At 48.2% G+C, this 13,035-nt stretch overlaps 1 protein-coding gene across 1 annotated transcript; it reads left to right on the top strand.

The window, feature by feature from the left end:
* Nucleotides 1-8,343: 8,343 nt before the first annotated feature.
* LOC123133726 (endoglucanase 11-like) lies at nt 8,344-10,305 on the top strand. Its single transcript, XM_044553143.1, has 4 exons — nt 8,344-8,595; nt 8,692-9,195; nt 9,276-9,425; nt 9,528-10,305. The coding sequence occupies exons 1-4, from the start codon at nt 8,368-8,370 to the stop codon at nt 9,876-9,878; spliced, it is 1,233 nt and encodes a 410-aa protein (XP_044409078.1). The 5' UTR covers nt 8,344-8,367; the 3' UTR covers nt 9,879-10,305.
* Nucleotides 10,306-13,035: the final 2,730 nt, after the last annotated feature.

Genomic DNA, 13,035 nt, shown 5'->3' with positions numbered 1-13,035 from the left:
AATCGCTCGATCAGGTTCAGTTAACAGCCATCGATCGATTGCTCGAGTTCAGTAACGCGTAGCTTGCAGTGCAATCGCTCAGGTTCAGTAGGCGAACGCCTCACTCGGGTTCAGTTAGAGCCCAATGCCTCACACCCATGTGTGTGCGTGTACGAGAGAAATGCGCAAACCTCTGTGCATCGCTCAGCCCCGACCACCCACCGTAACCGGGAACACCCCAATATTTTCCTCGCCCTCGCTTCTACCATGGTTTTTTCCATCATGGACGGCCCAAAGAATGTCATTCAGCTGCGTCTCCGGCCCACCCAAAATGAAAAACCCATTTTCTATCATGATTTTTTGTCCTAGAAGTAAAAGCCCACCACATCAATGATGATACTCGGTTTTGTCACAATTATCATCATAGAAGTGTCATAAGTATGATAGAATTGTTTTTCGTTCGGCCCAAAATGTCACGGATGTGTCTTTTTTTTGTAGTGTAAGTGGCTCCCATAATAGATTCATAAGGCAATTTAATTTTCTTCCCAGGAAAGTGTTCCATGCCCTTCCTTAACAGAAATTGGAATCTAATATTTCCTTTTTTTCATATCAATAATTGCACCAATCGTTCTAAGGAAAGCTCTACCAAGAATAATAGGACATGTAGGATTGCAACCTACATCAAGAATAATGAAATCTATGGGCACATAATTCCTATTTGCAACAATAAGAACATCATTAATCCTTCCCATAGGTTTCTTAATGGTGGAATCTGCAAGATGCAAATTTGAAGAACAACCATCAAATTCACGGAAACCTAGCACATCACACAAAATTTTTAGAATCATGGAAACACTAGCACCCAAGTCACACAAAGCATAACATTCATAATCTTTAATCTTAATTTTAATAGTAGGTTCCCACTCATTATAAAGTTTTTTAGGAATAGAAACTTCTAGTTCATGCTTTTCTTCATAAGATTGCATCAAAGCATCAACGATATGTTTAGTAAAAGCTTTATTTTGATTATAAGCATGCGGAGAATTTAACATGGATTGCAACAAGGAAATACAATCTATTAAAGAACAATTATCATAATTAAATCCCTTGAAATCCAAAATAGTGCTTTGGGGAGAGAGCCCTTCGTCGCTCGCTCGGCTCCCGCGAGCCGACGGGCGACTCTGCGCAGCCCCCTTCCTCCGCCCCCCTCCCTTCCTCCCTCCCCCCTCACCACCGCCAGAGGGCGCGACCGGGCGAAGCCCGGCCGCCGGCGGCGGCGGCGGGAGTCATTCCCCATCCCTTGGCTGGTGGTGGCGCGGGACACGGCCACTGGATGGAGGCGTCATGTTGGTGCGGGGCATGGCAGCGCGGCGGTGCATGGCTGTAGTGGTGGCGTAGGTGCGTGCTGGCGGCGTGGCGGCTGCACGGCGGCGGGGTTGTGCGTGCTCTGCCTGCCCCTTTGGTCGAGTCTGCTAGGGTTCACCCTCCTCAGATCTGACGCGGCGGCTACCATGGTGGCGCGAGGCGGCCTCCCTTCTGTTGGGTGCGTGCGTGTCTCCTGGTGGTGGCGGGCTGCGGGGGTGGTGCCCGATCTGGTGGTCTTGCTGCAGCTCGTGTCGCGGGGTGACCTAGATCTGGCGGCCTCCATGGCGGGCGGCGCGGGCTGTGGATGGCTTGGGCTGCGGTCGACGGCTTCTTCCTTGCCGCTGGGCGGAGGTAGCAGCGGCGTGGTGGCGGTGGTGGCGGTACGGACCGGGGTCGCTCCGGGCGGCTGTGTTACCGTCCGGGGTGGATGTTTGGTGGCGCAGGTGCGTGTCCGGCGGCTCCGACGCTTGGAGCTCGCCGGACGGCGCGGGTTGGGCAGTGGCCCGGTGTGGCTGCTGCTCCGGCCGTCTCAATGGATCTGTCTGTGGCAACGGCCGGCTTCTCCGGCGTCTGTTTGTCTGTTCGGGCCGTCTCGATCTTCACCGCATCTCCTCGTCTCCCGGACGCTACTCCCATCAAATGGCTGGTCCTCTCCCAGCTGCGGTCCACCGCTCGTCTCGCGCCCGATGCAGCAGGACAGATCTCGTCTCGCGCACGATGCAGCAAGACCGAGCTCGTCTCGCGCATGATGCAGCAGGACTGACATCGTCCCCCTCTTGTTGCTGCAGGACGGAGCTCATCTCACGCTTGGGCAGCAGGATGGGTCAGTGGATGCCAGTTCTGGCTGACCTATTGGGTCTCGACGCTGGGGGTCGCCCAGGGGCGCGAAAGGTGGACCTTTCTGCTCGTCTCTTTCGTTGGGGGCGGCGGGTCACGGGTGAGGTGGTGTCGAGGTCTTGGATGCTGGGGAGGCGACCCTGGTGGTGGTGGTTGCGCGGTGCTCTTGGACAAAGCCCGTGCCTTGGTGCTGCCTGGTCATCATGGTCGTGTGGGCGGTGTGGTTGCCAGGGTGTGGCGTTCGGTGGCGGTGATTGTTGGCCAAGGTGAAAACCTGCTCTATATTCAGACGGACCGGCGGCGGCGAAGTCGTTCCCTTCTTGAAGGCGTCGTCGTGGCTCTCATTTCCCGTCATGCGGCTCCGTGGGAAACTCTAATCCTTGGATCGGGCGGTGGTGGGTCTCTGGCGTCATATCCTTCCTGAAAGCGCCGCCCTGGAGCACATGGTTCGTCATATGTAGCTTCATATCTTCGGGGCGATAGTGCTAGGAGTGGTGCTGCTGCGCTCAGCGCCTATGTATCATGTCTTGGGTGTGTGCGTGTATTGCGGTGGCGTGGTGTGTGGGTATACTGGATGCTTGTGGTTCGGTACTTTATATATAAAGCGGGGCGAAAGCCTTTTTTCGACAAATCCAAAATAGTGGGTTCATTGCTATTTAAAGTTTTGACCTCTTCAATCCCACTTTTATCAATATTTGCATCTAGATCTAAAAACTCCGAATCATTGTGACGCCTTTTAACTAAAGTTGACTCATCTCTAGTCCCATATTTATAAAGATTAATATTGTAAAACAAAGATTTAATAGGAGTCACATCAATCACTTTTAGATCTTCATCATTATTATTATAAAAACTAGAAGAACACGCTTTCACAAATCAATCTTTTTTAGCACGCATCCTAGCGGTTCTTTCTTTGCACTCATCAATGGAAATTCTCATGACTTTGAGAGACTCATTGATATCATGCTTAGTAGAATATATCTAAGTTTCAAAGAATCAACATCAAGAGAAATTCTATCCACGTTCCTAGCCAACTCATCAATCTTAAGCAATTTTTCTTCAATCAAAACATTAAAATTCTTTTGCAAACTCATAAATTCTTCAACACTATTCTTAAAATCAAAGAGCATCTTATTATAATTTCTATAAGCGTTGTTGTAGGAATTGCCATAATTATTAGAGGAATTACTAGGAAACGGCCTAGGATTAAAATTGCCTCTATACGCGTTGTTACCAAAATTGTTCTTACCAACAAGATTCATATACATATATTCATTATTATTCTCAATCAAAGTGGACAAAGGCATATCATTAGGATCATAAGAAACACTTTTATTAGCAAACAATTTCATAAGTTCATCCATCTTTCCACTCAAAACATTAATCTCTTCAATCGCATGAACTGTTTTACTAGTAGATTTTTTGGTGTGCCATTGAGAATAATTAACCATAATATTATCTAGGAGCTAAGTGGCTTCTCCTAAAGTGATTTCCATAAAATTGCCTCCCGTGGCTGAATCTAAAATATTTCTACAAACAAAATTCAGTCCGGCATAATTTTTTTGTATAATCATCCACAAATTCAAACCATGTGTAGGGCAATTACGTATCATTAATTTCATCCTTTCCCAAGCTTGTGCAACATGTTCATGATCAAGTTGCTTAAAATTCATAATATCGTTCCTAAGGGAGATGATCTTAGCAGGAGGAAAAATACTTAGACATAAAAGCATCTTTGGACTTATTCCATGATCAATACTATTTTTAGGCAAAGATGAAAACCAAGTTTTAGCACGATCTCTAAGCGAAAATGGAAGTAGCTTCAATTTAACAATATCATTATCCACATTTTTCTTATTTTGCATATCACACAAATCAACGAAGTTGTTTAGATGGGTTGCGGCATCTTCACTAGGAAGGCCAGAAAATTGATCTTTCATAACAAGATTCAACAAAGTGGTATTAATTTCACAAGATTCAACATCGGTAGTAGGAGCAACCGGAGTGCTAATAAAATCATTGTTGTTGGTATTAGAAAAGTCACACAATTTAGTATTATCTTGAGCTATTGCGACAAGCAAGCAATCCAACACACAAGCACACAAGAAGCAAGCAAAAAGAGAGGAATGGTAGAGGGGCGAAGAAAAGGCAAAGATTTTCGAAAATCGTTTTAGAAGTGGGGGAGAGGAAAACAAGATGCGAATGGCAAATAATGTAATGCAAGGGAGAATAATTTATGATGGGGACTTGGTATGGCTTGACTAGGCATAGATCTCTCCGGCAACGGGGCCAGCAATCCTTCTTGCTACCTCTTGAGCTTCCGTTGGTTTTCCCTTGAAGAGGAAAGGGTGATGCAGCAAAGTAGCATACGTATTTCCCTCAGTTTTGAGAATCAAGGTAACAATTAAGTAGGAGACAACGCACAAGTCACCGAATACCTACACAAACAATCAATAACTTGCAAACAACGCGATAAAGGGGTTGTCAATCCCTTGACGGTCACTCGCAAAAGTGAGATCTGATAGAGATAATAAAGTAAATATTTTTGGTATTTTTGTTGTATAGATTGGAAAGTAAAGATTGCAAAATAGTAAACGAGATTTAACAATATGGAAAAGAGATGCAATATAATAGAAAAGAGACCCGGGGGCCATAAGTTTCACTAGTGGCTTCTCTCGAGATAGCATGTATTACGGTGGGTAAACAAATTACTCGAGCAATTGATAGAAAAGCGCATAATTATGAAGACATCTAAGACAATGATCATGGACATAGGCATCACGTCCGTGTCAAGTAGACCGAGACGATTCTGCATCTACTACTATTACTCCACACATCGACCACTATCCAACATGAATCTAGAGTATTAAGTTCATAAGAATGGAGTAACGCGTTAAGCAAGATGACATGATGTAGAGGGATAAACTCAAGCAATATGATATAAGCCCCATATTTTTATCCTCGATGACAACAATACAATACGTGCCTTGCTGCCCCTACTGTCACCGGGAAAGGACACTGCAAGATTGAACCCAAAGCTAAGCACTTCTCCCATGGCAAGAAAGATCAATCTAGTAGGCCAAACTAAACCGATAATTCGAAGAGACTTGCAAAGATATCAAATCATGCATATAAGAATTCAGAGAAGAACCAAATAATATTCATAGATAATCTTGTTCATAAATCCACAATTCATCGGATCTCGGCAAACACACCGCAAAAGAATATTACATCGAATAGATCTTCAAGAACACCGAGGAGAACTTTGTATGGAGAATCAAAGAGAGAGAAGAAGCCATTTAGCTAATAACTATGGACCCGAAGGTCTATGGTAAACTACTCACGCTTCATCGGAGAGGCAATGGTATTGATGTAGAAGCCCTCCGTGATCGATTTCCCCTCCGGCAGATCGCCGGAAAAGGCCCCAAGATGGTATCTCACGGGTACATAAGGTTGCGGCGGTGGAAAAGTGGTTTCGTGGTTCCCCCTGATGTTTTTAGGGTATAAGAGTATATATAGGCAAAAGAAGTAGGTCGGTGGAGCTATGAGGGGCCCACGAGGGTGGGGGCACGCCCTCCTGCCTCGTGGACGCCTCGTTGCGTCTCTAAATTCAACTCCAAGTCTTCTGGTTTGCTTTCGGTCCAAGAAAGATGATCGCGAAGGTTTCATTCTTTTTGGACTCCGTTTGATATTCCTTTTCTGCAAAACTCTAAAATAGGCAAAAAAACAGAAACTGGCACTGGGCCTCACGGCGCTGTACCTGGCGCATTTGGCACTGACAGCAAGGAATGTTCTTGCCGCCGCCGCCGCCGCCGCCGCCGCCGCCCCTGGAGCCCCTGCCACCGGTATGACCTTCTAAACCTATTCTCTCCACACTGAACTTGAATTCCAGCTCGTTTGTCACTAAGAATTTGTTGCAACCCCTGCCGCCACCGCCCCTGCAGCCCCTGCCGCCAGGATGCTGCCAGTTTGATCTCATGATATAGTATATACATAGAATAAAGAGAAAAAGTCGACGGCTGGTGTTTCGATTATGATCGCTGTTGTACAGAGAAGCCTTTGTAAACTGTGATTGATGTCGTATATATATGGAGGAGTATGTTGGTGTGTTTAGGATGAGAGAGGCGACCCAAGGAAGCCTTCTGTTACGATCCAACTACTACTGACAGCACAACAAATAGAGTTTAGATCAAAAGCAAAAGTCTCAGAGAGAGAGAGAGAGAGTTTGAGGTACAGGAGTAACAGAGAGAGGAGAAAGACGAGTATACAACTCTGATCAAGTGAAGGAAGAATGTCAGCAGGAACAACCTTCTTCAACAAGGATACATGCAGCACTGGATGAATGTGGCTTCCAGGAGGCAACTGCAATTTGTAGGCTACAGCTCTAACTTTCTGCACTATTCTGTATGGACCAAAGAACTTGTAACTCAATTTTTGATTCGAACGACGAGCCACTGTTGTTGGCACATACGGTTGTAATTTCAAATATACTTCCTCTCCTACTTGAAAAGAACGTTCCACACGATTTTTATCTGCTTGGCTCTTCATTCTTTGTTGGTCCCTCAATAGCTGTTGTTGAATGAGGTGATTCATATCGTCTTTGTCTTTAAGCCACTGTTCCAGATCAGGAGCATTTTCTACTATGCCATCTTGAATACTGAAGTGTTTTGGTTTGTAGCCATATAAAACTTCAAAAGGTGATTTGCCGAGTGCGGAGTGCCATGTCGTATTATACCAGTACTCAGCTAACAAAATCCATTTCGACCATTCGATCAATTATATATTACTCACTATTTACGATAGTATGATGTACCTAAAAAGTCTCCTCGCTTAACTATGTTACAAGCAATTACTGCAGCAACACACGGGGTATCATCTAGTACTAGAAGGGTTTAACGCGCTTTGATGCGTCGTTGGTGTTGTTGGATTTAAAAAAAAATTGCTTTGTTTCAAAATATAAGATGATTTTTTTTAATTCAAACCTTGTAAGTTTGACCAAATCTGTACAGATATATCAAAATCTATAATATCAAATCAGTATTTCTAAATTCATCATGAGATGAATTTTTATACTTTTTTGTTTAATATTGTAGATGTCGATATTTTTGCTCTAAACTTGGTCAAAGTTAAATAAATTTTACTTTCTACAAAACTAATGCCCCTTATATTTTGACCGATGGAATATTCAGTTTGGCGGGTGGGGGAGATGATAGAGTGTGTTTTATTTTTTGTTTATAACGCGGTTATTTGGTGGGCCTTTCGTGGTGTGATTCTGTGTTATCCACTGACCATGATATATTTATGTGGGAAAATTTCTATGTCGATGGTCGCACGTACTACTATATTGATGCTACAATATCATATGGTGGCGCTTCTTTTTTCACGTGTGGGAGGGTGCGCGGGATTGATATGTTTTTATATGCTGGTTTTCACTGATTAATTTCAAAAAATCGTTAGCCTAGTCAAAATCATAAACCAAATTCAAAATTGAATAGCTCAATTGAATGAAATGCTTCAAAATTAGGGAACATGGTGAATTAAAAGAATTGAATGGGAGAGCTTGAGAAAGTGTTGACCCAGTCAAAATCGATTGACTCAATTCTAAATTAAATACCTCAACTAATTGTGAGGCCTTAAAAATTAGAAACTATAGTGCATAGTATAAAGAAATTGAATGAGAGAGCTTTGAGAAATTGGTAACTAGTCAAAATCCGGTGACACACATCTAATTGGAGATCTCAATTGAATTTGGGCTTTTTAAAACTAGGGAGCTTAGTGTTATAAATGATACAATGTGTGCTCTTTTTTATTTGTCTTCGGCTGTTACAGCAGAAAAACCAACCCATTATAACTCTTCCCTTCTCCTTTTCTTGTAGTACAAGTGATAAAAAGAGTAATGCTAGATACACACTCATACAATTAGCTGGCATCTTTTAGTTGGAGATAAGGGAGGCGCCACTGATTGTCCGTTTGTTTAAGATTATTGGACAAATAAACCCAACAAGAAACAAACTCTAGTTGTGGCCTGCCATCAAAAACGGGCTAAAAAAACATGATATTAGTTGTTCTCAGTTGAACGATACCAAACTATGTCTCATCTAGGTGAGTTTTATGGGCTCTATAAATCATGGCCATGCATTGCAATGTGGCATTAGCCCGGACGGTACGTAGCATCAGCGAGAAAACATGAGCAATTCGGCTGCTTTGGCACCATCATCACGCGCGGCTGTGTTCCTTGCCTTCTCCCTTATCTGTTTCTCCAGCCATGTCCTCGCCGCCGGACACCCTCACTACGCCGACGCGCTCGCGAAGTCGTTGCTCTTCTTCCAGGGCCAGAGGTCCGGCCGCCTGCCGCCGGACCAGGCCGTCAAGTGGAGATCCAACTCCGCCATGTCCGACGGCTCGGCCGCAAACGTAAGCAAGCGATGTCTCCACTGTACTATCACTTATCCTTGTGGCTCATGCTTGATTCAGCGTGATGACCTAGAGTTTGACTTTTGTTGGCGGCAGGTTGACCTCACCGGCGGGTACTACGACGGCGGCAACAACGTGAAGTTCAATTTTCCCATGGCGTTCACCGCGACCATGCTGTCTTGGAGCATCATCGAGTATGGCGGGCGGATGGAGGGGCGCGTCCACGACGCGCGCGCCGCGGTACGGTGGGCGACGGACTACCTTTTGAAGTCGGCCATGACGACCCCGGGCAAACTCTACGTCGGAGTGGGCGATGCCGACGCCGACCACCGGTGCTGGGAGCGGCCGGAAGACATGGACACGCCGCGGGACGTGCACGCGGTGTCGGCGTCCGCCCCGGGATCGGACGTCGCAGGCGAGACCGCGGCCGCGCTCGCGGCGGCCAGCGTGGTCTTCAGGGCCGCCGACCCGGCCTACTCCAGGAGGCTGGTCGCGGCGGCGAGGGACGTGATGGCGCTCGCCTGGCGGCACCAGGGGAAGTACAGCGACCACGTCGGCGGCGGCGTGAGCAACTACTACCCATCCTACTCCGGCTACAAGGTGCAATTCAAATATCACACCGTGCAAGTGCAACGAATTGGAAAAAAATTGTAATGATTTTGCGTGTGCATGGTGTGCAGGACGAGCTCCTGTGGGGATCTGCATGGCTGCTGTGGGCGACGAAGAACAGCTCCTACCTCAACGACCTCATCTCCCTCGGCGCCAACGACGACGTCGACGTGTTCAGCTGGGACAACAAGCTCGCCGGGGCGCGCGTGCTTCTGTCACGGGTAACGAACGAAAACACGCCATTCAGTTCAACCCCCCAATGGTGCCACACAGGTCCACTCAGCTGACACATTGCACGCGTTTGGGTCTGACTGAGCATGCAGAGGGCTCTGCTGGACGGGGACAAGAGGCTGGAGCCGTTCACGCGTCAAGCGGAGGAGTTGATCTGCCACATCCTGCCCAACTCCAGCTCCCCGTCGTCAACGACGGCGTACACGCCCGGCGGGCTGATGCACCGGCGAGGCAACGTCAACATGCAGTACGCCGCCTCGGCCAGCTTCCTGCTCACCACCTACGCCAAGTACATGGCCGCCTCCCACCGCCGCGCATTCTCCTGCCAGAGCCACGGCGTCACCCACAGGGCCCTGAGGGCCCTGGCCAAGCGGCAGGTGGACTACGTGCTGGGCGACAACCCGCTGGGGATGTCGTACATGGTGGGCTACGGCGCGCGCTAACCGCAGAGGATCCACCACAGGGCGTCCTCGATGCCGTCCGTGGCCGCGCACCCGGCGCGCATCGGCTGCCAGGAGGGCTTCCAGAGCTACCTCCACGCCGCCGGGCCTAATCCCAACGTGCTTACCGGCGCCGTCGTTGGCGGGCCGGATGAGAACGACGCGTTCCCGGACGACCGCGCCGACTACGCGCGGTCGGAGCCCACCACCTACACCAACGCGCCCCTCGTAGGTTGCCTCGCCTACTTCGCCGGGAGCTACAAGAACTGACCACCTCTGCTACCATGCATGTGGATCTTTATTGTGTGATACATACAGTTTTTTTTCCAAGAAAACTTCCAATAAACTACATCATTAATCATGGCAGTACAACGATGATTAATGATGAATAAAATGGATCCTGATACAATAAAAAATATGTTAGTTGCATGCTGGCATTTTTCTTTTCTTTTTTTCTGTGGGCTACATCAAAAGAATTGAAAGAGGCCTTCAGAAACATACGAAAAGATGATGAGACAAACTAACCAATGGTTACTTTTTGAAGGGCTCCTGCAAGGGTCACTTTTTTTTTGCATGGGAGCACCCTAGTGGTCTGTCCAGCCGCCACCACGCGTCGCGTGTTGAGCCCTTCATTTGGATTTAGTTTTTTTTTTGGTCGCGTTTTGGGTGGACCCGCTAAGAGCATCTCCAACAGTCGCCGAACGCGCCGCGCGTAAAAAATGGCTTTAGCGCGTGCCCATCGCCTGGTTTGGCGCGGCGCGCAGCGCCAGCTCCAGTAGCCGCGCTAAAATGCAGCGCGCGCGCGCCGCTCCAGCAGCCGCGCTAAAATTGCAGCGCGCGCTCATTCTACAAACTAGGATGTAGGCATTGGAAGCATAGAAAGTAGATAGATTGCATAAAATTTTGACGATACAAAGGTATTTTTACATCGGAAACATAGATTGCATAAAATAAAACGACAAACGATAAAAAACTAAATAGATAGCATAAAAAACTACTCTAAGTCGCTATCATCATCACCATTATCATCCTCGGCTGTGTCGTCCGAGGTTGATAGCCATATGTCCAACCAACGATCATCGTTCTCCGTGAAGAATGACCTCCCACCTGCTGCAACGAGATCGGTCTGCGCGTTCCCCACCGCCTTCCGCCGACGCCTGTCCAACCGCGCCTCGTGGGTCCTTCGCGTGTCCTTCTCGCGACGCCTTGCCCAGTAGACTTGCTCGTAGGCGACGTCCTCCGGGTGGCGCCGGCGCCACTCCGCCATGACCCGCTCGCCCTCCTGGGCGACGAGGAGGCGGCGCTGCTGCTCGGCGTGCTCCGCACGGTATTGTGCCGTGTTCAGACGAGGCGGCGGGGCAACGTCGAGCGTCTGCTGGAGCGTGTACACATCTTGGAAGTTCATCTGGCCGCGCGTCCGGCCTAGGCGCCACGCCGCCGTGTCGTACGCGCGGGCGGCCTCGCGCGCCGTCCCGTACGTGCCGAGGCCGAGCCGGAGATCGCCGGAGCGTATCTCCGTGTAGTAGCCGCCGTTGGGGCGCAGGCGAATGCCGCGGTAGCCGGACGCTCCTCGGCGGCGCGTCGGCATGGCGGGGCGCTGGGGCGGTGGAGGCGCGTCGGTGGCGGGGTGCTGGAGCGGCGCGTGGCAGAGAGGGAGAGGAAGAGGAGAAGAAGAGGTGTGGAGAGGCGCGTGGCGCACGCCGCACTTTATAGGCGCGCCGGAAGCGGTGGCGCAAAAAATGAGGCGCGAGCTGGCGCCTTTTCGCGCGCGCGCGCAAACGGTTCCTGCGCGCGTGATTATCCCGCCACCGCTGGAGCGCGGCAAAACGCCTAGCGCGCGCTAAAAGCTGTGTTTACCGCGCGCGCGCGTCGTTTCGCCCGGCAGTTAGAGATGCTCTAACTTGATGCCTACATTGCAGACATTCGGATGCCCTGCCCACAAACCTCCCTCGGTTTGCTTCTGATTTGTGGGAATTCGAACGCTCGGACGCATTTGATGCACGACGTTATATGGCAAATAGTAATAGCAAATAGTGTTCGGATCATGCATTTCGAACATTCGGGGCATTTTGGTGCATTTTTTTTACCATAATACAGTAGGGCAAAGAACCCTATCGTTTGTCATTTTTCATTAAAAAATAGGGGGAAAAGGTATGTTACAATGGTTGACCGGGGTACAACCAAGGAAGGCTAGAGATTACATACTAGAAACTAGGTAGAAAAAAGAATTCAATTGTTGTCTGTCCAGGATAACATGCCATCCTTAAGACTGGGTTTGGCTCTAAGCATTGTCAACTTGAAAGTTCTGACGAAGTCATGTCTGCATTCAGTAATGGAGCATGGGATGCCCTAAAAAATTAGACCATTCCTTTGATACCAGATGCTCCAGCAGCCCACGGTCATAATTTCCATGAAAACATTATGTTGATATCTCTGTTTTGCTTCAATGATCATGTCATAAGTGTTGTTATATGTGTTCCATTCAATGTCAATATTCCACCAGAAACCCTGACTAAAAGGGCAAGCGAATACACTACAAAAAAATACACTTCCGTGATGATACGTGTTTGTCACAGTAGGTCGCATTTTCTGTCATGCATGTACATTCATGACGATTTTATAACAGAATCAAGCTAGTCATACATGTGATGTCGTAGAAGTGTTCCATGCCATTACCAAAATTATCATCACGAAAGTGTCCACTTTCATGAGGATAAATCGCTCGTCACAGAAATGCTTTCATCAAGGGTGGCTGACACGTGGCATTCACCGTAACGGAACGCCGTTAAGCTATCGGGTCCGGTTTTGGATCCGATAACCCGTTAACAGCCCGGACCAATGGGGATTTTCCACGTGTAAAATCATCATTGGCTGGAGGAAACACGTGTCAGCTCCGCATTGGCACAGGTGTCAGTCATCCAATGGGCGAGATGCGCCTATGATATGTTGACACATGGACCGGCCCAAAAGTGGCCCATAAATTTTAAATGGGCCGGCCCAACTAAAGGTCCACAAGATTTTGCAGACCATAATGGGCCGGCCCAGCTAAAGGCCCACGAGATTTTGCGGACCATAATGGGCTGGCCCAGCTAAAGGCCCACAAGATTTTGCAGACCATAATGGGCCGGCCCAGGTAAAGACCCACAAGATTTTTGCGGGC

This window comes from Triticum aestivum, chromosome 6B (genome assembly GCF_018294505.1).
Source record: "Triticum aestivum cultivar Chinese Spring chromosome 6B, IWGSC CS RefSeq v2.1, whole genome shotgun sequence".
Classification (NCBI taxonomy): domain Eukaryota; kingdom Viridiplantae; phylum Streptophyta; class Magnoliopsida; order Poales; family Poaceae; genus Triticum; species Triticum aestivum.
This window is presented reverse-complemented; position numbering and strand designations above follow the sequence as displayed.

What these genes read in the sequence shown, in the direction of transcription:
- LOC123133726 (XM_044553143.1), top strand. Translation starts at nt 8,368, where the DNA reads ATGAGCAATTCGGCTGCTTTGGCACCATCATCACGCGCGGCTGTGTTC. An exon ending in CCGACGGCTCGGCCGCAAAC is followed by an intron (nt 8,596 to 8,691) that starts GTAAGCAAGCGA and finishes TGTTGGCGGCAG; the next exon opens with GTTGACCTCACCGGCGGGTA. An exon ending in CGCGCGTGCTTCTGTCACGG is followed by an intron (nt 9,426 to 9,527) that starts GTAACGAACGAA and finishes CTGAGCATGCAG; the next exon opens with AGGGCTCTGCTGGACGGGGA.